Source organism: Lissotriton vulgaris, chromosome 3_1 (assembly GCF_964263255.1).
Source record: "Lissotriton vulgaris chromosome 3_1, aLisVul1.2, whole genome shotgun sequence".
Classification (NCBI taxonomy): domain Eukaryota; kingdom Metazoa; phylum Chordata; class Amphibia; order Caudata; family Salamandridae; genus Lissotriton; species Lissotriton vulgaris.
The window spans coordinates 1,805,029,103-1,805,052,551 of NC_141689.1; the positions used below are offsets into that span (position 1 = coordinate 1,805,029,103).

Sequence of the window (23,449 nt, forward strand, 5' to 3'; positions counted from 1 at the left end):
AATAACAAATAAATAAATAAATAAACAAACAAATAAATAAATAAATAAATAAAATACAAAAATAAAATAGTCCCGAACAGTCTGCTCTCTTTTGTGCAAGATAAAATGTGCCCCAAGGTTCTCCTTGAGTAATAGACTGGGTCATTCATCTGCATATTGCTGACGACATTGAATGTGATTATTCTATAATTATTTGGAGCACAAACTATTACCTTTATCTATGTCTCACACCCCATATTTCCTTTCAATTACCACACATTTTCTCTTGCTTTATGTGCATGAGCATTTCAACAATCTGGGAAAGGAGCGAGGAATTTGAATGCAGCAGAAATTAGGCTACTCTTGGGTGGAAAATTTGGAGAGTGTGAGGGTGCCCCATAAAAAGAGCCGGTTATCAGGCTGCCTGGCAACGAGCACTACGTACCATCACCCGGATCCACAATTTCAACGGTGGCCACTTCCGGGAACTCCAGCGCGCCCATGACAGGGTCGGACAGGATAATCTCGAAAGTTTCGGAGGTCTCATACTCGTTGTCCGTCATGATCCTTACCCGCCAGGTAGCCGTGGTCTGACCAGGGTTGAACTGAACCTGTTTCTGAGCCTTGCCTTTGTAATCCTTTTCTTTTTCCGCTGTGCCATCCTTTGTCCCGATACCTAAAAGATTATTACATTTTTTGTAAAAAGTATCTGATTTATTCACTCACACACAGAACTTTCACATTTAGCATCTTCAATATACATTTATATTTCTTTCCAATGTTTGCATTGATGTCAGAGACACCGATTTAAACTTTTCATTGTTTGACATTAGGAGCTAAAGAAGAAACATTCTATTTCCTTGAATTTTTTCATGTCCTTCGTCCTTTTGTTGAATCAGCTTATGTTCTTTATTTCATCCTCCTTCACTCCCCTCCTGACCCATCAACCAATACTTACATTTACTTCGTTTCAGTGCTCCATACTGTTTAGGTTTCGCCTGTACTGCGCTTTCACTATGTTTGTGAAATCTCTTGTATTTAATATATCTTAAAAGGGGGCTCTTATCAAGTCCTGGAGCGAATTACTTTTGTGTTGAACTTTTTGTTGTTGTTAACTTTTCCTGGCTGCACACATTGAAATACTTCTACTAAAGCTGTGCAAGCCCCAGTCACTGTCAAGATAATATCTCTTCCCATGGAAAAGGAGCCCCATCTCACTCCTCCCTTGGGCTAGCAAGGTGCTGGAGAAATATATAAATGCCCAGTTGGTCCAGTTCCTAGAGAACCACTCCCTATTACATACGTCCCAGACAGGCTTCAGACCAAAGCATGGGACTGAAACCGCCTTACTAGCAGTCACCGAAGAATCTCGAAGGATACTGGATCGGGGAGGATCAGTGGCAGTGATCCTCCTTGATCTAAGTGCCGCCTTCGATACGGTCAGCTATGCCACCTTGCTGAACCGTCTCTATGACATCGGAGTTTCAGGTGACGCATTAAGGTGGTTCGACTCTTTCCTGTCCAATAGATCTTTTGAGATCTTCGACGGTGATACAATGTCACCCAGCAAACCTCTCAGCTGTGGAGTACCGCAGGGCTCTTCCCTGAGCCCTGTGCTATTTAATGTATACATGAAACCGCTGGCTGGGGTAGTCGAACCGTACGGCATCAAAATTGTGTCGTATGCCGACGACACTCAGCTAGTGGTTTCATTGGCCCAAAAGAACAACGGGCAATCCCCGGTAGGCCTGCTGAAATGCTTAGAGGACGTTAAGGAGTGGATGACCAACTCCTCCCTCAAGTTGAATGGAGAAAAAACAGAGCTCATGCTGTCATATGGATACTTCGTTACATATATTGCGTTAAGTTAGCATGAGTGTATTACATGTTTAAACAGCCATTTTTCCTTCGGCTTCAGTTTTGCACACGACACCTACTTGTTGTTGTCGCTTTCACCCTAGAAGCGGTGATGTGATTTATTTGAGAATAATATGTTATTACTATGCTATCAGCTTTGCTTGGTACACTTGGTACAACTGTCTGCACACTGAGAGCTGCCCACTCTAAGAATAACCTAACACAAGGTTGCTGGGAGGCCTGATCCTCGCACCACATTAGACATAACACAAATAATGTTGATGCCAACATTTTGGGCTCTACGCGGGTTTAAGATAGAGTTACAGGGAATGAACGTAGACACTTGGTGCTGCGCATGAAGAGAGCTGGTAGCTGTTGATGTGATCTACTCCTACTGACATTTAGAGGTATGGGTCCGCCCTGCTAAAACCCGAATGAGGCCTTCTTAGATATAAAATAATATGCTAAATAGGGTGCGCGAAATATAGGTGATATAGATTTCTATAGATTTTGTATTGTAACATGCTATCACCTTTTGCTTACTATGGATTAGTGACTATGCTGCTAACTCTGATTTTTATAATATGCATTTTGGTATTATACAAGATACTGCGTTTGAGAACCTTGCATTGAATAATAAATATTTCAAACTTGCACGTGTGTTCTTTGACTCTCAGTTTTGGTTTGAAATGATTATATAACGAAAGAGTGTTCATGTGTTCCACGATTCCTGAGGTATTCTAAAGATCATGTTCTGGTTTGTCTAAGACATGGATCATTTCATAATGATCCATGAGACACTGTAGCTAGCTAGGTAAGGGGATTTCTTATACTGAGATGAGTTTTGGATCATCCTAACTCACTGAGGTTCTAGATCTCTATGCACAGTTCTGTGGGAGAACGGAAACCCTGCTACATGGCGCCCGTACGTTGTTGGCCTTATATCATGACACTCGAGTAGTATATCATTCAAACCTTGACACCTTCATTCCCGTTTCCGGTAAACGGTGGTGTCGGAAAAACCTACCTGTTTTTTAAAATAGGTCTTTTCAAGCTTGAATTCTTCTAAAAACGGTTTCTTTGAATTACTACCCAGTTGTGCTACAAAGTGTTCTTTGTCTTTTTTCTCTTCCTGTGCTAACATGGCCGTGGACATACCGCAGCATAGCCGCATCGGGGTTCGCGACCACTTGTGGGCATATAATGTCCCTGTGGATGGCTTAGCTGTGGTTCTAGTGGTGAGTGCGGAACATGCGTACCCGTACGAATTGTTTTATTCATGGGTGACATTTCCGGCAGTGGACGCTAATTCTGGTGTGTTCCATTCATTCACTGCCTCGGCTGTACCGGCGGCTTATGCTCCGTACAGGGCACTGGAAGTACCTATAGATGTTTGGCAGCACGGAGTTTGGTTTGGTGGCGCCCTACCCCATTCTTTAACCACTCCGAGGTTAGGTCCTTTGTCCATTCCGGGCACAAATTGGCCCGCTTTGGGTGGATTTACTCCTCACCCTAATCGCGCTACTTGTAATGTGGCTGACCTGCGGCGTCTTCATGAGGTCACGGTTGGAGTGATTAGGGCGCTTGTTCATTACATTGGTCGTAATGTTCATGGCGCAGCCCCCGCAGGTGCGCAGCTTCGAGCAGAACAGGCTGGTTTGAAAATCAGTCCTGTCATGGTGAATTCCGTTATGGGCAAGAAGCCCCAGGATAAGGATGATTTTCCTTTCTGGCTTGCCGAGAAATTCGACCAGCTGGAGGCTGTGTTTCCTAATACGACTCCTGGTGAGAAACACCGGATTCTTACGCTCAGTTTACCGAAAGATTTAGCCCCTGAACTTGTTGACTGTGAGACATGGGGTAAGACTTTTGCAGCGGTTTATTCGAGGTGCTATGGCACCCCGACTGTGTCCAACCTGTCTGCGGTCCTTAAACGTGTTCAAGATGATCACGGACCGGAGTCGGCGGTTGAATTGGGTATGCGTCTGAGTGGCTCCTTTGATGTGGTTTGCGAACTCATCCTTGTGAATGTCAAGGGGGATGCAGTGAACTTTCAGGTGGCCAATGCTCTGGCGTTAGTTCCCGATGCCGATAAACCCCGTCAGTTAGCAAGGATTATTGTGGCGGCTTATAAAATGGTTGGCCGCACTTCTAAGGGTGTAAAGGCTTTTTCTGAAAAGGAGAAGAAACAGCCCCAGGGACAGTCTTCGGAAACGGGTGGACAACCCAAGTCCAAAAAACAAAATTGGCCGAAAAAGCAGAATCAGGGTAAGCAGCAACAACAACAACAGCAGACACAGGTTTCTAGTCCTGCGCCTTCGCTGCCTGCGCAGTCGGATAGGGTTTATGATTTGCGCGATCGCGCGACGATTAAATCGCCTGAAAGATTTCAGGCTTCTGACCAACGCTCTCCTCGTTCCTTTCAGGACTCATCGGCTCCGTCAACCGGTGGTGGAGGGGGCGGCAGGGGCAGGGGCAGGGGTGGCCAGCAAGGACGTGGTCAGCCCCGCCCGCGAAGTGAAGGGGATCAGCGGGACGACTCTACGCCCAAGAGACCGCAGTTTGCCAAGAAGAAGATCGCAGCCTTAACGGCGCATCGATATGCCCCAGATAGTGAGAACGCGGCTTCGGAATCTGACGTGGGCTCTGACCTTGCTGGACAGCGCGGCGGAGATTACCATAGTGAGAGAGGCCCTCCGTCCACTGTTGAAGGTGACAGCGACTGACACTTATGTTGTGATTGAAACGGCTGATACACATGTTGCTCCCCCTGAACGATTTTTTGAAATTGTCCTGTTAATAGAAGGTGACATGCAGCGAACTGTAAAAGGGGTATTTTGGGAAAATCTTTCGTCTACGTATGACATTTTATTTTCGGAGGCTGACTGGCCCCCACCTTTTGTTCTCGCAGCTCCGCGAGGGGAGGAGGTAATCCTCCCCAGTTTCGCGCACACTGTATCGAGAGTGGAAGCGCTGCATTTTGCAGAAGAGTGGGCTCTGGCGCTTGCGCCGGCTGTGTACCGCAATCAGTGTGGCTGGGATAAATTATCTCCTAGCCATGTGATTCCTTTACGGTCACAGCCGCAGCCACAACCTCAGTATCCCATACGGCGTGAAGCTAAAGCTTCTGTCGCGGCTATCCTTGAACAATTGGAATATCAAGGTGTAATTGAAACGTGTGTGTCACCTATGAATAATCCCCTTTTTACTGTGAACAAGCCGGACGGCTCATATCGTCTGGTTTTGGATTACCGGCATTTGAACTCGCATTGCCGTAACTGTGCAGTACAGAATACTCACGGCTCTGCCCTAGTGAATAGTCTTGAGCGTAAACGGTTCAAAACCACGCTTGACATTTCCAATGGTTTTTATGCACACAGATTAGATGGTCTAAGTTCCCAATGGACCAGTTTTACGTGCGGCGGTGTACAAAAAATGTTTAAACGACTCCCAATGGGCTATAAGAATAGTCCTGGAGTGTTTTCCGCCCGCATTGTCTCTCTTTTAGAGAGCTTCGATCCAGTTGCTTGTTCTTATGTGGATGACATTTATCTCACAGACGACGAACTTTGGGAGCATCTGTGTCGAGTAAACAGCATAATTTGTAACTTTGCAGACATGGGTTACAAGTTTAACTTTGCCAAATCACACATTGCGGAGTACACAGAGTTGTTTCTGGGTTATGAACTTAACCACGAAGGAAAGGGGTTGGCTCCTCACTTCCTGGAGAAGTGCGCGCAGTTGCGCTCTCCGACAACGCTGAAAAAATTACAGTCTTTGCTGGTTTTTTTAAATTTCGGGAGGACATACATTCCGGAATATGCCCAGCGTATCAAGCCTTTGTATCCCTTGATACAACCATCTTTTTTCAAATCATGCTGGCTGCCTGAGCATTCAGCCATTCTGCAGTCTTTGCAGGCTGATTTGCTCGCTTCTGACTACTTACAGACTCGCGATAACCATACCAACCTGGTGATAAGAATTATCCCTGGGGCGGTGGGTTTCACGTACCTGACTTTTAATGAAGGAGATACAGTCCCTATTGCTTACAAGTCACACCTGTACACTTCGGCTGAACTGCGTTTTTCCACTGTGGAGAAAGTTTTAACGGCTGTGCAGATGGCAATTCTTAAGGAACGTGCCCTGTCGCAGGGAAAGCGCATGTTGGTTGTTACCCCGTGTCCTGCCTTGGAGGCAGTCACGAAAGCCAGTGTACCAAATTCAAAAGCTTTGCACCCTCGGTGGATTCAGTGGGCTACATCCTTGTCGTCCCAGGATGTCACGTTTATTTTTGACACCGCTTTACGGTCGCAGGAGTATTTACAGTATGAATTTGTTCATCCGGCTCCTTTAGCGATGCGGCCGTTGGAGGATTTCCATTGTATCATTTACACTGATGGTTCGGCGCAGGTTGCGCATGGCTCTAAACATGCCTACATTTCTGCTTGCGCCATTGTGGTCGGTGCCATGGTGAACGATGAGTTCAAGTCCAGTGTCGTGCACACGCAAACACTAGGGGACTGCACCGCGCAATTAGCAGAGCTTCGTGCTCTAATGCTCGCATTGGAGTACGCTGATCCAAGTGTGACGACTTTAATCGTAAGTGACTCTTACTACTGTGTCCAGTCTTACAATGAGAACTTGTTCTTTTGGATTCAGAATGATTTTCGTGATTCCAAGGGTAGCACAATAAAACATAAAATGATCTGGGTCCGAGTGGCGGAACTTAAAGAGAAACTGCCGCTCGTGTTTGTGATTCATACTCTGGGCCATCAGCGCGTGGGGGTCCACGCTGTTGGAAATTCGCTTGCTGATGAGGCAGCGAAGTCTGCGGTATCAAAATACTTAGTTGCAGCAGTCAAAAGGTCCAAAAGCAAAATAGATGATGACATCTTGGCGGCTGTTGCTGCCACGGGGAAGGGAGGTAGATATCCTGCGGGGTTCCCTTCGAAGTACACATACCACTTAAGTCCCGATAAGGTTCCTTATGTGAAAATTCCTGAAGTTGGCGAACGTCTAGTTCCCAACTCGGATCGCAGGGCTTCTCTGATTACAGCGGCTCATGAAGGTGTGGCGTCTGCGCATGCGGGCGTCTCAGCCACTGTAACTCAGCTACAACAAAGGTTCTGGTGGCGGGGACTGTACAAACAGACGCGCGATTATGTCCTTATGTGTGACATTTGCCAGCAGATTAAGCCTTCTACTGCTGCGCGTCCGCCTCAGACACAGTTGTACATCTCTAATAAACCGCTTGGTTGCGTTTATTTGGATCACTGCGGTCCTTTTTCTTCTGATACTGCGTTTAAATACATCTTAGTAGCTGTTGACTCATGGGTATGGCCACATCGAAGCGCTGATTCGCGGACTGTCATTAAGGATTTGCGTGTCTTTGTGGGAATTTTTGCCTGTGGTACTTTCCATTCGGACCAGGGTCCGGCTTTCGCCTCTAAGGCGTACAAGGATGCTATGGTTTCGTTGGGAGTCCAAGTCAAGTTTTCAAGTCCCTACAGGCCTGAGGGCAATAGTGTAGTAGAACGAATGAACCGCGACTTAAAGCAATCTTTGACAGCCCGAGTTATAGGCACTGGTAGAAACTGGCTGGCCCACCTCAATGACGTGCAGCGTGCGCTTAATAATCTCCCTAGAAGGTCTCTGGGTGGGCGGACTCCATACGAAATGCTCTTTGGTATCAAGATGTACGTCCCTGACCTCGATGGTTTAGACTGCCAGGCCCAGGCCGCGGCCTTTGACGTAGATGAACATTGCAATGTTTTACAGGATCTACAAAAGACCAGAGACAGTCTTGCTAAGGAACACTTGCCCTCCACGTCGGATGATGCGTTGCGGATCCCGGTAGTTGGCTGGCTACCCCAAGTTGGAGAACTGGTTCGAGAGAAGATCGATAACAAGAAAGAGTTTGGTCCCTCATATCGAGCACCGGTTCGAGTTCTTGGAGTGAAGGGCACGAGGACAGTCATTTTACCACCACTTCCAGGTCGTAAAGAAAACAGATTTATTTCTATTGACAATGTCAAGGCACACAGGGTGGCCGATTCTTCATAGCATGACACCGGCTGTATCCTGTCCTTCCATGGTGAGGCACTCTGTGCTGGCTATTACATCTGGTGCAGAACAGGAGGTGTTCCTCGAGATGCCTGCTATATCCGGTCCTTTATTAAATACTATTCCTGTTACTAACATTGATGAGCTGACCTATGCAGATCCTGCTGATTTATCTATGTCCGATTTACAAGCTCGTTTGGCTAACCAGTCCAGATTCTCTTTTGACTCTGATTCGGAACTTTCAAAGAAACCATCGACTATTGCAAAATATACCACGTTATTTAAAAAACATTTTCTAATTCCACCTTGGACATACGTTTGGCTGATACTATTTCCATTTTATCTTTTTATGTCAATTGGTTTTGTGTTTTATTTTTTCCGCCTGATCGATGGCCATTATGTGAAAGAAAGAACAGGAATTCGGTACCTTAATGGAACATTGGCCCCTCTTTCCTCATCACATTCAGCACACAGACTAAAAAGAGACTTAAATACAGTAGAGATTACTGCTTGGCCTGTCCTTGATGGGATTGTGTGGGATGCGGTTAGGTTTCAAATACATGGCCCCACAGAAGTTATTAATGTTCCTAATGTGCTTAGAGTAAACATGGGAGATGTGATTAAACAAAATATTCGTTCTGATGATTGGGATCTTCAGGCCGTGGAAGCATTGTTCTCTGATTTAAAATATTATGCGGCCTTTGATGCTGAGGATTTGTACTTAGGTTCTGTTAATTATGGTGATTTGTTTTGTTTTCAACATTATGGGAATCATTTCTTACATAAAACGAGTTCCAGGAGGGTTCCAGTGAATTACACACAGTAGGAACATTGCCCTGCTCCTGTACAAGGGAGCTCTAGTACTTTTCTGGGTAAATACTCATATTTTACAGACTTTAATCAATCACGTCCTGAGTCGTTTTATTTTAAAGTGACACAGAAATTCATGTCCAAAGTTAGACTTACTGATACAAAATTATTGTATTCGAAGTCCTTTCTAGACAGGTTAGCTATAGATGGCTATGAGTTATGGAAGGAGGTTATTGACCTTAAATCGGTTTGGGGTACCAAAGATTGGCAGGTACAAGGCACTGAGGCTTTGCATCGTGCATGTCTCATCCCGAATCACATGTTGTTTTTAAATTCTACCATTTCCCAAACAACATGCTTTGGATTGGCTACATCTAAAAAATTGAATACACCTACAATCCCTGATTTGGAAGAATATTCAGGTTGGAATAATTTCACAACATTGTCCATCAGTGGGATACAAGCACTCTTGCACAATTCCTCCTTTAATATTTCCAGTTTTGATCCGGAGGGGTGGCTTTTGTGGCAAAGAAGCTCTGATTCTTGCCAACGTCGTTTTTTGGGTTTGTCTGAAGGTTTTACACACATCAGGCCAGATCCCCGTTTTGAAACAGATCACACTGTTACTACTTATTCAGTGGGCAAATTGTGTCAGAACTGGTTACAACATTCCACTTTGGCTGCAGTTAAACTACATCTGTCCCAGTTGAATGAGAATATAGAGCTGAATGATTTTATAAAAGGCCCGGCTAAGGGTAGGTCTAAACGCTGGCTTTATGCTGTTTACAATGAAATTTGGAAATTTTCACAGATTGAGGCAGCTAAACGCCTGAGAGCTATTGATCAGGCAAATTTGGAAAAAGTGCTTGCAGTGGTCGATAACAGTATTAACATGCTTTCTTCCAGAATTTACACGTTGGATAATATTGTTTCTTCTGTTGTTGATATTGTGCATGATGAAGTGTCCACGTTATACCATGGTCAAAATCAATTACGCTCTGTAATGCAGTTTGCATGGACCCTACAGACGCTTAAGTCTGGTCGAGTTCCCTGGAACTCATTGAACATTTCGTCCCTTTTTTCCCCTTTTAACCTGACTGAAAAGCAACGCATGCTTTCAATGCGTGATGCATCATTTTCTATGTTACATATTGAAAAGCTAGAATCCTTACCTTTCTCTGTTGCTGAAACCACTACTGCCACGTGGCTTATTCATGGATTAATTACATTACCATTTCCCTTATACAAATTTACTAATTGTATGCGGTATATTGCTATAGGACGATATGAACCACTAGGCAATGCATTCCTCCATGAGGCATGGTCGTTACCATACACATACAGATGTCTGAAGGATGGAAAAGAGGTAAATCTTAATGGTGAGGAATGCTCCCAGTCACCTGACCATTCATTAATATGCAGACACATTCAGTTACACGGTTCTTGTAATCAGGACCGGCCGAATTTAGCATGCGTTTTAAAAGGCACGCCAGTTCCAGCTGTGGTTCCCACATTTACATTATTGACTAATGGTAGTTATTTGCTTTTGAACAACGAAGTATGTTGTGGGTTATTAATTGGTGTGGCTTATGTGGTAACTGTATCAGAGCGTGTGGTGTGTTGCAAAAACGTTCTATACCCACCCACGCATGGGTCTTCAGATGTCTCCATCTGGCCACGGATACCAACCTTGAAGGCGAAGTTCAATGGTTTAAGCAGAATAAGGGCCCTTTTGTCTCAAAAACAAGTGACCCTGAGTTCGGCCCGGGAAAATTATGTCCTTCACATAGCTAACACACGCACAGAGGTGCAGGCGCTTTTAAATACTGACTTGCCGTTTCATTTCTGTGAGCTGGTGCACCAGATCTTTAATGCATCTTCCACGACTGGGCTCGCACATTTTTTTAAATTGGTTAGCAGTGGCCTTGTGACTACATTTGAGAAAATCTTTGGTATCATTCCCACGTTTTTCCATTCTATTTTTTCAAGTTTGTTTGGTGGACTACCTGTTTTACCGGCTGTGACTGCGGGCTTTTTGTTATTGTTTTTCTTTATAAAACATGGATGCCCATCCTGCGCAAGAAGCCGTTCAACGCCTCCTGACACTGTGCCGTAATCGGATGCTCAATTACTATGGAACATTGCCGCTTGCAGCATTAAGCACGGCTTATAGATTGTCATTTCGGTTCACTGACTTCACGTGTGTCCAACCTGTGTTTCACTGCCTGAGCTGCGAGTTCGATTGGGCCATTGATTTGTGTCTATGCTTGAGGACTGCTCCTGACGTCGATTTTGATCAGCTAATGCGTCCCGTAGTGGCTCACGAGCTGATTTGTTCTGGCGAAAGAGTTATGGCCTTGGCAGCGATAAATGGAGTACTGGGTCAATGGGAGATCTCTGCAGCGGCGCATGCCTTTCTGACACACAGCGTTCTGGTGAACCCACCGAGTTGTCCTCTGACGTTACAGGAGGATCCGATGCTGGAGGAGCACGTATGTTCTTTCCCATTGCTGAATTGGATTGCTGAACTATTTTCGGATGATGGCAGTGATTTCATACTGGAGGCTGTTGCAACTTACTTTGCATATACTGTCCAATCGTGAGATGCCTGGGAAGATTGCTTTGTTATGGAATATGACTTTCCCCTTGCTGAATTGGAGGGATGACCTGTGTTCAGATGATGGAGAGTTCAATCATGTGATGTCGCTGAGAACAATGTTAATGTGGCACATGACTTTGGATATCGGATAAGTGCCTTGGTTTTTTCTTACAGACATTTGAATTAATGTGACCTGGTCCTACATTTCATATTTTGGAGACCGGGCGGATAACTTTTGGTTCGAAAGTTTTGTTTTTCTTTTTATATTTGAGGCCACTGTAGGCATTCATACATATTCATTCATACATATTTTTTTAGCTTATTTTAGCTCAAGATTATTGAACTTTGCTTTCATTTTATGTATCTGATTTAGTATTGCCTTTCCCTTATGTTTGACGGTGCTCGGATCATTGGGGGGGTGTCATATGGATACTTCGTTACATATATTGCGTTAAGTTAGCATGAGTGTATTACATGTTTAAACAGCCATTTTTCCTTCGGCTTCAGTTTTGCACACGACACCTACTTGTTGTTGTCGCTTTCACCCTAGAAGCGGTGATGTGATTTATTTGAGAATAATATGTTATTACTATGCTATCAGCTTTGCTTGGTACACTTGGTACAACTGTCTGGACACTGAGAGCTGCACACTCTAAGAATAACCTAACACAAGGTTGCTGGGAGGCCTGATCCTCGCACCACATTAGACATAACACAAATAATGTTGATGCCAACATTTTGGGCTCTACGCGGGTTTAAGATAGAGTTACAGGGAATGAACGTAGACACTTGGTGCTGCGCATGAAGAGAGCTGGTAGCTGTTGATGTGATCTACTCCTACTGACATTTAAAGGTATGGGTCCGCCCTGCTAAAACCCGAATGAGACCTTCTTAGATATAAAATAATATGCTAAATAGGGTGCGCGAAATATAGGTGATATAGATTTCTATAGATTTTGCATTGTAACATGCTATCACCTTTTGCTTACTATGGATTAGTGACTATGCTGCTAACTCTGATTTTTATAATATGCATTTTGGTATTATACAAGATACTGCATTTGAGAACCTTGCATTGAATAATAAATATTTCAAACTTGCACGTGTGTTCTTTGACTCTCAGTTTTGGTTTGAAATGATTATATAACGAAAGAGTGTTCATGTGTTCCACGATTCCTGAGGTATTCTAAAGATCATGTTCTGGTTTGTCTAAGACATGGATCATTTCATAATGATCCATGAGACACTGTAGCTAGCTAGGTAAGGGGATTTCTTATACTGAGATGAGTTTTGGATCATCCTAACTCACTGAGGTTCTAGATCTCTATGCACAGTTCTGTGGGAGAACGGAAACCCTGCTACAATGCTCCTAGGTCCAGCCTCGCCAGTACCTTTCACTTCCTTGTGGCCCTGCGGTCTGGGCTCTCCTCCCACCCCCAAGGAAAGTGTAAAGAGCCTGGGAGTATGGTTGGACAAAAAGCTATCCTTCTCCACCCAGGCCACTAAGTTGTCTGCCACCTGCTTTGGCCTACTCAGAACCTTGAGGAAGGTCCTCCCACTTCTGCCTCTAGAGGCCAAAAAAGTGGCAGTACAAGGCCTCATCCAGTCCCGCCTGGACTCTAACAATGCTCTATACGTAGGGGCCCCTGAGATGACTCTCCGGAAGCTGCAGGTGGTACAAAATTGCGCTGCACGTGCCTTACTCCAGATTCCGCGAACCCAGTCAGCCAGACCTGGACTGAAAAGTCTGCACTGGCTGCCAGTGAGGCAAAGAGTGGCATTTAAGGCGCTGTGTATTGCACATCGGGCTTTTTGGAAGACGGGATCAGCAATTAACAACAACCTTGTCATTCCCTACCACCCAAACAGGAACCTTCGGTCTACGGAGGCTTTCCTGGCAGTTGTTCCTAGAGTGAAGAGAGCCAGGACCTGGGGCAGGCTGTTCTCGTTGAACACCGCCAAGCTCTGGAATGCTCTCCCCCTCTCACTTCGGTCCAACCCTGACCTGCTCTCATTCCGGAAAAAGTTGAAAACACTACTGTTCGCCAAACCCTCCTAGTCCGAATCTCCCCTGTTCCGTCTCATCTCTTCTTCAACTCAGCGCTTGGACGCCTGTGGGCAGCAACCGCGCTTAACACATTTATTTTCATTTCATTTCATTTCATAGTATGCTGGAATGCTTGCTTTCTACTACTTACTTGTGCAATGCAGATGCTTTAGCCTTAGAAGATTTATGGTATTTCCTATTTATGCCTCAGTACCTTTCTTTGAGCTTTGAAGGCATTATCAGATTGATTTTTTAACTTAATTTTTTTTTCATTATGATCAAATTCTAAATGTTGTATAAACATTGTACATGTATGTTAATATTATTTTTAAAGAGCTATGCTATATTTTACTACTAAACAGGCAGCCACAAGTGCAGTTACATTTCAGACAACAGGGTCATGATTTGTATGGAGCAGCAGGTGCAATAGCACCGGGCCCAAAAGTTATCAGAACACCTCTTAACACATAATATTGCCATATCTGACTCCTAAACAGGCAGTCTGAATTGCAGTTACCTTGCAGTTAAAAGGGGCTTTATTTAAATGGTGCAGCAAGTGCAGTGGCACCTGGGCAAAAATCTGTAGTGACCCCAATAAACCCAGATTATTTCTAAATTTTAAAACTAAACAGGCAGTCACACGTGAAGATATCTTGCAGATAACAGGGTTACGGTTTCAATGGTGCAGCAGGTCCAGTGACACCGGGACCCAAAGCTCTAGGAACCCCTCTAAACACCTAATATTGTAATATTTTACTACTAAACAGGAAGTCACACTTGCAGCTACCTACAGGTAATAGGATCATGATTTGAATGCTGTAGCTGTTGCAGTGGCACCTGGCCCAAAAGTTGTCAGAGCTCCTCGAAACACATACTATAGTGCTATTGCATCAATTCTATTATTTCCTTCTTTCATATCATTTTTCACAAATTTGCTATTACCTACCCGCACTCTACCATTAGTAACAGCACTATATATTTCCTTTTTGTACATAAACAAGTCATAACATTTTAACAGACTTTCTGTAACTTATATTGTACAACTACTCAGCAGGCTCAAACTTACAACAAAAAGCGGTTTATTATTAATCACATAGGCAAAACCTAACACATTTACCAATGCTTGTTATCTTCTTACTGAAATATTTACACCAGATTTTTTCTTTTATTACTTTCTTACCCCTCCCTGTCTCTCAACCTCACTTTCTTTCTTACCTTGTTCCTAGGGTGGTTGGATAATATTCGTGTAACTCGCTTCTGGTTAGTTATGAGAAATTTCAGCAGTGGTGGCTCCTCCGTTACGGCGGAGCCGCACCGCCCCACTGCTGAAAGCCAGCAGAGGCAAACGTGAAAAATAATATGATAATAAAACAGTGCTATTATCATTTCATTTTTCACTGAGCCAGAGCAAGCTGGGGTGGGTTCATCCTCCCTTCAGACAGGAGTAATGGGCACTGCTAAGTGCGCATGTTGGTTTGGAGCCGTCTTAGGATGGCCAAACTGACATGCACACTCAGACTCTCCAACCCAGGCTGTGTTACACAGTTGGGTGGAGAACAGTCCACCGGCACAGTCTGAGTGCCAAACCAGTCCACTCCGACTAATCCCAGCCCTGATCTCATGCTGGGTAATTGTATTCTCACCGTAAGAGACGTGTCAGGATTGGCATCTGGGAGCCTGGGCAGTGTGCACCAGCCCTGGACTGTTGGCGTGGAGGAATTGGGAAGGACGAGCAAGTTGGCAGCTTCTGGAGTGGCATGTAAGTACAATTTTATATTTTTTAAATGTTGTCTTCCGTGCTTTTTTGTTATTGTATTTCTCTCCCTGCTGCCTTCACCACTTTGCAATGTAAGCAGCCGGCACTGAATTTTAGAAAGAATTGTGTGAATGAATGAATAATTACACAAAATGCGTAACCTGCATATTATATATTTTAGCGTGAAATGCATTCCTGCATGCATTTTCCACCGAAGGACAAACGTTGTGTTTAAAAAGACACCTGTGGTGCAAACAGCAGCAATTAGCATTTTGGTTGTTTGTTTTGTTCCTGGGCACTTTCGCTAAGTTGTTGCCACGGATGGCATTTAATTATTCAATGAGGCCTTAAAGAGTAATTTCAGAAATTTCGTGTAACATGTGTAATGCACATTACCTAAATTATGGAAGATCACGCCATTGTAACGGAAAATTTGCCCAAGGCATAATTTGGGGCTTCTGCATTCAATTATTGGAGCTAACAAGTACCCACCCCCGCAATGAAAGGAGGAAGCACACCACATCATGCTCCTCTTCATACTACCATTACACTAAATGTGAGCACCCATAGGCCCAGATTTACTAAGCGTTGAAGGGCACTCGCGTCGCACTGCTCAGTGTTGCACTGCACCCATGGATCAATTTAATTGTGAGTAATTTGACGCAATACTTTGCGTCACATTACACCATGTGGGCATTCGGCCAGAATGTTAGCAGTAAGCCCCCACAGTCAGTGCTTGAAATGGAAAAATAGAAGTGCAGGTACTCTGGACCAGAGAACCTGCCTGTTTCTGAGAAGTGCTGGTACTCTTCCATGAAAAGTATTACGTCACTCTTGAGAAGTGCTGCTACTCTCCCTCTTAAAATAAATAAGTGCCGGTACTGCGTACTGGACAGTGCCGGCCCATTTAAAGCACTGCCCACAGTCCATGTGTCACAGCTAGTAGCGAACAAGGTGCTCTTGCTCGTCCATGGGCCATGAGCGTGCAGATGAAGCAAACCACGCTTCCCGCTTTCCTGGGAATCCTCTCGGAAGTCATTTCCGGCGACAGATTTGTCTCCAGACCCATCTGACAAACACTCATTTGATCTTTCATTTTCCTTCACGCTTTGACAGCCATTAAGTGTTTTCCTTTCCCAGCACAAGGATAATAACTCTTTGATATCAGGTCAGATCTCTCACCTGGCTCGGAGATAACTTGCTTTCCTTCAAAAAGACCCCGGGAGCTTCAAGGTGTGAAATCAGACCCGGCGTAACCCTGTCTGCACTCACGCTGCGGCGCCATTTATAAACGCTCCATTAGCGACGCCGGCCATGTCCCCGGGTCAGGTGTCAGCCCGAGAAACCCGTGCTTAAAACGGGCCCTTGTTTGTTTGCCTGTTTCTAGGATAAAGTTAACCTACCAGTGTTCGTTTGGCATCTTAGAAACGTGGAAGGAACAACTGCATCAACATACATTTTTATTGTAAGTAACAGGGAAACAAAACACTTGTTTTGCAAAAACACATTTTGTGCATTTTTTCGAAATTATCAGGAATTCAATATTGGGGCCTAAATCTGGTGACTCCATGCACTTTTTCCCAGAAAAAACAAAAAGAATGCACAACAGCCATTTGTTACATTGACGCCAATTAGCCAACATTAGAGACTCTACTAAACGGATGTCTCCCTAGGTGCCAGGTAAATACCCAGTCCTTGGTCCTAAGATCTCTGGGCACTAGATTCAAATAAGGCCTTCTCATCTGAATTGGGCCTTAATGCCTAATAAAGATGATTTGCTTATGAGGTTGCTTGCAATTTGGCTGCACTCCTCCTTCGAGCCAGGGCCAAGACTGTTTTCCATACAGCTGGCTGGTCCTGTAATAGAACAGATGAGCTAAAAAGCAATGGAATGGAATGCAACCGAGAGAAACTTCCAGTGGTTAACATGTATTGCCACAGGCATATCCCTCCGTCACTTTTTAGTTGTCTGAGACAATGCAAGACTCTTCTGCAAAAAGATCTACAGTCGTCGGAGATGTTGATCATGTCTTCACAAACCACTTAAAAAATTCACACTAGATTTTAGTAATTTAATGTATGTTGCATAAAATGTTAGCAGGACATTGGTAGAAATCTTATAGCACACTTCTCAAGGGGCATAAGGCTAGATGAAGCATTTTGCCTTCACAGTGTTTGCGCCCACAAAGTGTTCTTGTACTATTCACGAAACTCCTTTTGCGATTCATAAAAGCCTTTTCTAAATCGCAAAGCGACTTTGAGACTCATTCCAAATCATAAATGTAGGGGAAATGAAAGTGGCGTTCCCTGTCATTTGCGATTCGCAATCAAATGTATCAATGGTTTAGGACTTCAATGGTAGTTTACAAACGATTGAAAAATCTACCGACACCTCAAAGGAGATGGTACCTTATTTGCTAGGAGGAAGCTCTCCGCATCGGGACAGCCCCACCCTTTGGGAATTATGTCAAATAGTCAAGGGGGGAGCAGGGTGTGGTCCGGGAGATCACTGCCTGCTCTCCCCGATGTGACCCCACTTTGGAAACACTTTTTATGAAAGCGGCACCTCTTCCTTTCGGGAACCTGGGCTGCTTTTCAACAATGCTTCCCACTTAGGGATGCAAATATAGTAACGGTTGTCTGCTGTTCCTTGCAGGCCACCATCTCTGCGTTTTTAGCCAATCACAAAGCGTCGTTTATAGTGATCAGTTTAACTAATATTGATTAGGCCGGTCTTTCTGTGACCCCCACCTTCCCAATTGGAATTTTGCGATGAGCGCTATTAATACACAGTCACACAACAAAACTACCCGCAGAACCCAAAAACCTGGTGAACAATATGCACCCCTGAGTCATATATCAGTTGCATGGCTCTTCTATAATTCCGTCCAGGTTTAGAGTGAGGGTACTGTTCACATGAACATACATGTAACATACTGCTTGTGGACGTCTTGACTCTCTTTACAAGAAGCTGCTGATTCTTTAGAAATCCCGTTACCATGTTTATATGCCATGCCACCTTCAGCGGTGTAAAGGGGCACATGGCTCAAATATACCATGAAGGTATTAGCACATTTCATACATTTTGTCTGGTCACAATTATTTTATTCAATAAATAGTTCACCGCTTGTTGATCTTTTAGCTGCTTTAGAATGTCTTCCCAGCCCCATTTTTACTGATGCAAGATCTTTACTGACATTGTGAGTTGTGGAATCTCAAACAACATGGCACATAAACTTTGTGTAGCCATGGGGGCTGAATAAACAGTGTTCAATCAATGACAACATCTTCCTGCACATAGGATTTAGGTGCATAACTCATAGCTGGACAGTTTGTGCAGTGCAGCTCCAGTGTCAAAGCAAAGCATGGGATTTCTTGCCTTATGATAAGGATTCCATATGGAACAGGTTTTTGCACGCCCCATGTCTACCATATTCATGTGTTTCTCTCTTGGTCATGGCACTCGGTACTACTCCTTCACCACATAGATCAGCACAGTTGCAAACCCACCATGTGAGCTGAGTAATTATCTTGCTACCTCCAGCCAGGTCTTGGTGTGAGGTGCAGGGGTTTATGCCTCTCAGTCATCAGTGCCTTTCTTGTTGAAACTGCCCGGACGACCACTCAGCGCTTCATTGATTCCGATGTCAGATGTGGCCTACTTGCATGCTACAGGCTGGGTGGTAAATGTACATGCGAAATTTATAATACCTTTTGGTAACATCGCACGAGTATCGTGCAATTTCAAGTTAAACCCCATGGAATGGAGAATTACCATATGGAACCGGATTGTCCGGTCATGAAAACACAAGGAAATATGGTTTAATGCATAGGATTACCACCTGCTCTGAGCAGGTGTTCAATGCATGCAGGGACCCCTCTCTTGGTAAGGAAGGAAGGGGGAGTGGGCAGAAGTAAAGGGAAGGGACAGATAATGCCTGGCAGGAGGGAAGGTAGAATGTTACTCCCTTCCAGAAAAAAAAACGACGGAAGAGGCTGTGCTGCTGCTGCTGTGGCCGAAGCCTCATGCGATTTTACTGGGTGGAATTACCACCCATTAAAAACGTGTCTGGTGTTCCAACACCCAAGAAAAATGGATGCGGGAATACAGGCCCAGTCACTACCAGCTGGAGCGGAATTCCACATGGAATTTCGTCTCCGCCTTACTCATAATCATGCCCATTGTGGGACAAATGGTTCCATACCCTGAATTTACTGGGTGTCGAATAGGACTGAAAGCAGTAGTGGAGACAAATTAGCAAGACAGCCGCATGGCGAGGTGGCTACTAACCCGCTCCCAGTGCCAGCAGGAGCCAGCAGAGCAGTGCGAGGAATCAACTCAGGGCAAATCATTATAAATAAAGACAGTCAACTTTGATCAAATATAAACAGTATTTGATTCCCCAGAGAGTACACTGATCTCAAAATAGTCACCCCTGAAGTGCCAGTCTTTCAACTGGTTTGTATAACCCGCAGAAGATATCCTTTAGGGACTCCTGTGACAGAAGCCAAAACTCAATAAAAATAGGTCTGTCTTTTAATGGAAAGAGGAGACAAAATGTATTGATAAAAGCTCAACTATTGGACAGGGAGGGTTATTCAGTGTATCCGGGCCTCCTCCATCCATAGAGCAGGTAATGTTCGGATGGAAAGACCTATGTGGGTTATCAGAGTGAGACAAGAAAACTTTATAAGGCTTTCCTAAAAGTAGGAAATCATTTATATGCAGAAACAGGGAGATTACTTTGGGGGTGATGACCCAGAAACTGATGAGCCCATCGACCACCAGGGCTGCGTTTAAAAGACGGGATCTAATTTAAGAGCAAGGAGTGAAAGAGAAGAGCCTTGAAGTCCTGTAATAAGAAGAGCATTCCACCAGGAGAAGATGCCATTGGCAGCCTCTTTGCTTTGCACCGCTTCTCCCTGGTGCGTTGCGCCATTATGCTGCCTTTATTGGAGAACGGATTAACTCCATTTTCTTTAAGGTCCGGAGTAGTGCCGTTTTCTTTTTAGGAAAACGGCTACATACATTTTTTTTTTTTTAAATTAATGATTGAATGAAATGAATTTATAAAGTGCAAAACAGCTGCTCCATAAATGAGCATCCTGGAGCTAGATGACAGTTGGATGCAACTAAGATGAGTAGATGGATGAGGGACTGGCCGAGATTAGTTCTCTTTGAAAAGGTGGGTCTGCAGAAGGCTCTTTGATGCATTCTCTGATATAACACATCTAATATGATCGGTTGCTAGTTCCATAGTTTCAGGACCATATAAGAGAAGAAGCCCCACCAGTTCTAGTCTTTTTAATCTTGGGGATGCACAGCAGATTGTGGTTGGCTGAGCATAAAGTAATCACAGACGTGGTGGTCTGCTGACGCAAACAGCTCACCATCCCTGTGAAGGCAGAATTTCCTAGTGGGGTGCACATTGCGACCTGCCCTGTTAATATTCATGAGGTAAGTTGATTTGCAACCCACTACAAATCACTAATTTAAAAAGAAAACTTTCATACATTTAGAAAAAGCAATGAACAAATAGCAATTAAGAAAAAAATCCTATTTGGAAATCGCGATTCTAAAGGTGCGGACATCTGGCCCTAAGTGAGCTAAGATCAATGTGTTGAGACACCTGGAAGCAAGAAGGTAGAACCACCAGAGACAAATGGCCTAGATTTATTAAGAATTGCGCCTGGCCCTTAGGGTGCAGCACACTTTAAGACTGCGCCAATGGGCTTTTATAATAGTAAGTGAAAAGATACAATGCTTTGTGTCGCTTAGTACCATACAAGCGCTGGCGCAAGATCTTAGAAATAATCCCAAATGTTTCCAAAAACCTGACTGGTAATCATGTCCGATTGGGATAATTCAGTCAAGGCTGTTGTCCTATTGGGATAATTCAGTAAAGGCAAAAAGCTAAGTGTGAACTTAATTCATGCAGAGGGATGAAGAAAACGACTGATTTCAGCCCCCACTTTAAAGGCCCTATGAAAGCGGTGGGCCACTTCATAATCCATTTTTTTTGGTTTGTGTTTTTCTAATCACAATAGAGAAGTCGGAATGCAGAATATGGCTGCCTTGAAAAGCCCTTGAAAGAAAGAAATATATAAAATATGTGAACTGTTACTCACTGATGAAGGATGTCTCTCCCAGGTAGCCCCTCCGCTTGAGGGTCACTTCCAAGAACTTGGAGTCCTCGTCAACCAGATAGTAGTCTTTGTCCAGAGAAATCCAAGCCCAGTTCAGGCGGAAGGGCTGTTTCTTTAGCTTGTTTCCTCCTGTAGTTTATAGGACATAGAAAAACCCAGATCACTATTATTGTTTAGATCAAAATGTCACTTAATTGTATGCAGCTGATTTAGAAAGGATTTATTGATATTATGTTGTAATGCCAAAGATATTGAAAAATCTTCTTTCCAGGTGCAAACAACATGAAATGACAAAGTCAAACCGAGTCAGGTGAATTAAATTTATGGACAAGCAACTGACAAAGCCAATAAGTGTGATCATGGCAAGCTGGATTTAATGTTTTTTTAAACATTTTTATTGCAGCTATATGCCACAAAAATAAAAAAAAAAGCAAGAAAAAGAAAACATGCTGCTGCCTGAACGTTGTGGCAATAAGCTTGCAGTACACATTGTAATTTAAAAAACATTAACCATTTTATAATATTAAAGTACAGCAGCACGTTTTATCCCTAGTAGACAATTGTGCTTAGAAATAGAACAAGTATATAAAGTATATATGTTTAAAAAAAAAAACTTTTTGGGGTTTTTCATTTGTCTGTTGAAAGCTGAAACTGACTTTAAACCAGTCCAAAAAACATAACTCTGAATGTGAAGAAATAAACATGCTGTAAGGCACCTTAATAATGCTCTGCCTGCACAGAAGCCATCAGTGATTAGAAGAATGAATACGTTTGTGTCATGACAGATGTGCGTAGACCACCAAGCAGAGGTCCCTCCGTCGTCAACATTAACTAGCATTGGAGAGCCAGTAGATCTGGCCATTGCAAGATCGTGTCATTAAAAAAAAATGATTTGCAAACATTTGCCCCATAAATGATAGAGGAAAAAAAGGAAAACATATGGCATCTAAACCTAGCAATATGTTTGTAACAAAATATATATATATATTTTTTTAATATTTTTATTAAAAAATTGTTTCATTGGCACACAACATACAGAAAATGCAAATTGTATAAACAGAGATTTTGATACAAAGATTAAATAAACAAAGAATTACTATGAAAAGATACTGTGTGTCCTTTATCAAATCTTTCCCGCTACTTATAATTACAAGAAAAAAAGAACATATAAATGTAGAGAAACAAGATATTATTAACCATGACTTGCACTTAATCTCTCTTTCCAGTGATAGACAGGTTCCCATATTTTCATACCCAGTCTTCTTACTCTTTTACCATTCCTAGCATATATACCCTTTTCAAGGTTAAATGTCCCTAATAATAAAGCAATCCATTGTTGTGTTGTAGGAGGGAGAGGATCCAGCCACGCTCTAGCAATTAATAACCTATACACTGCCATTGCTAAAAATAAAAATTCAATATTGTCACCACTAAATCCCCTAACCCCTAACATAATTACAGTTGGTGTTAGAATCACATTTAAACCAAATGTGTGACACATAAATTCTTCAATTCCCTTCCGTAAATTATTTAATTGTGGACAAAGTGCGAAAATGTGAATACTATCTGCTGCCGGTGCACTGCAACGAAAACAGGTAGTCCCTGTAGTCGCACCCCAATGTGCAATTCGATCCGGTGTATGATAAAGTTGATATAAAGTTTTAAAATGTTGAGATTGAAGCGAGGCAGAACACAGAACAGAACATCCTAAATCCAGTGAATCCAAGAAACACTGACTCTGCGTCCCTAATTTCCCTGCCCATTTGTCCCCGAATTTCCCAGTATCATCTTTTTTTAATTCTGCCAAGCTAGCATAAAAGTAACGTATAGAACACTCTCCACCTTGTTCTATAGATTCCATAAGGTTATTTTTCCCAAATCCGCCTTCTCCTCCTTTTTTCTTACAAAAAAAACTCCTAATCTGCAAATACTTAAAAAAACTATTTCTTGTTATATTGTATTTTGACATCAAATCTGAAAATTGTAAAATGTTTCCGTCTAGCCCCAGCAGGTCTCCTATTTTTTTGATACCTTTCATGTCCCATTCTGCCATTATAGAATCAGAGAAGATTAAAGATGGTAGTGTTTTATTCCTATATATTCTAGTATACCTATTATATCTACCCAATCCGCATTTTTTTGCTACCGCTATCCAGGTGTTATATGCAGCCTTAACTGTTTTAAAACGTGT

At 43.3% G+C, this 23,449-nt stretch overlaps 1 protein-coding gene across 1 annotated transcript in view; it reads right to left on the bottom strand.

Annotated features, from left to right (window-relative positions):
• The window catches only part of FREM3 (FRAS1 related extracellular matrix 3), a 229,581-nt gene that overhangs the window by 110,280 nt on the left and 95,852 nt on the right, over nt 1-23,449 (bottom strand). Inside the window, exons 3-4 of the mRNA XM_086962240.1 lie at nt 21,241-21,387; nt 425-655 (exon numbers count right to left, since the gene is read on the bottom strand). Coding sequence (XP_086818366.1) covers nt 425-655; nt 21,241-21,387 — 378 coding nt within the window. The remainder of the gene's footprint in view (nt 1-424; nt 656-21,240; nt 21,388-23,449) is intronic.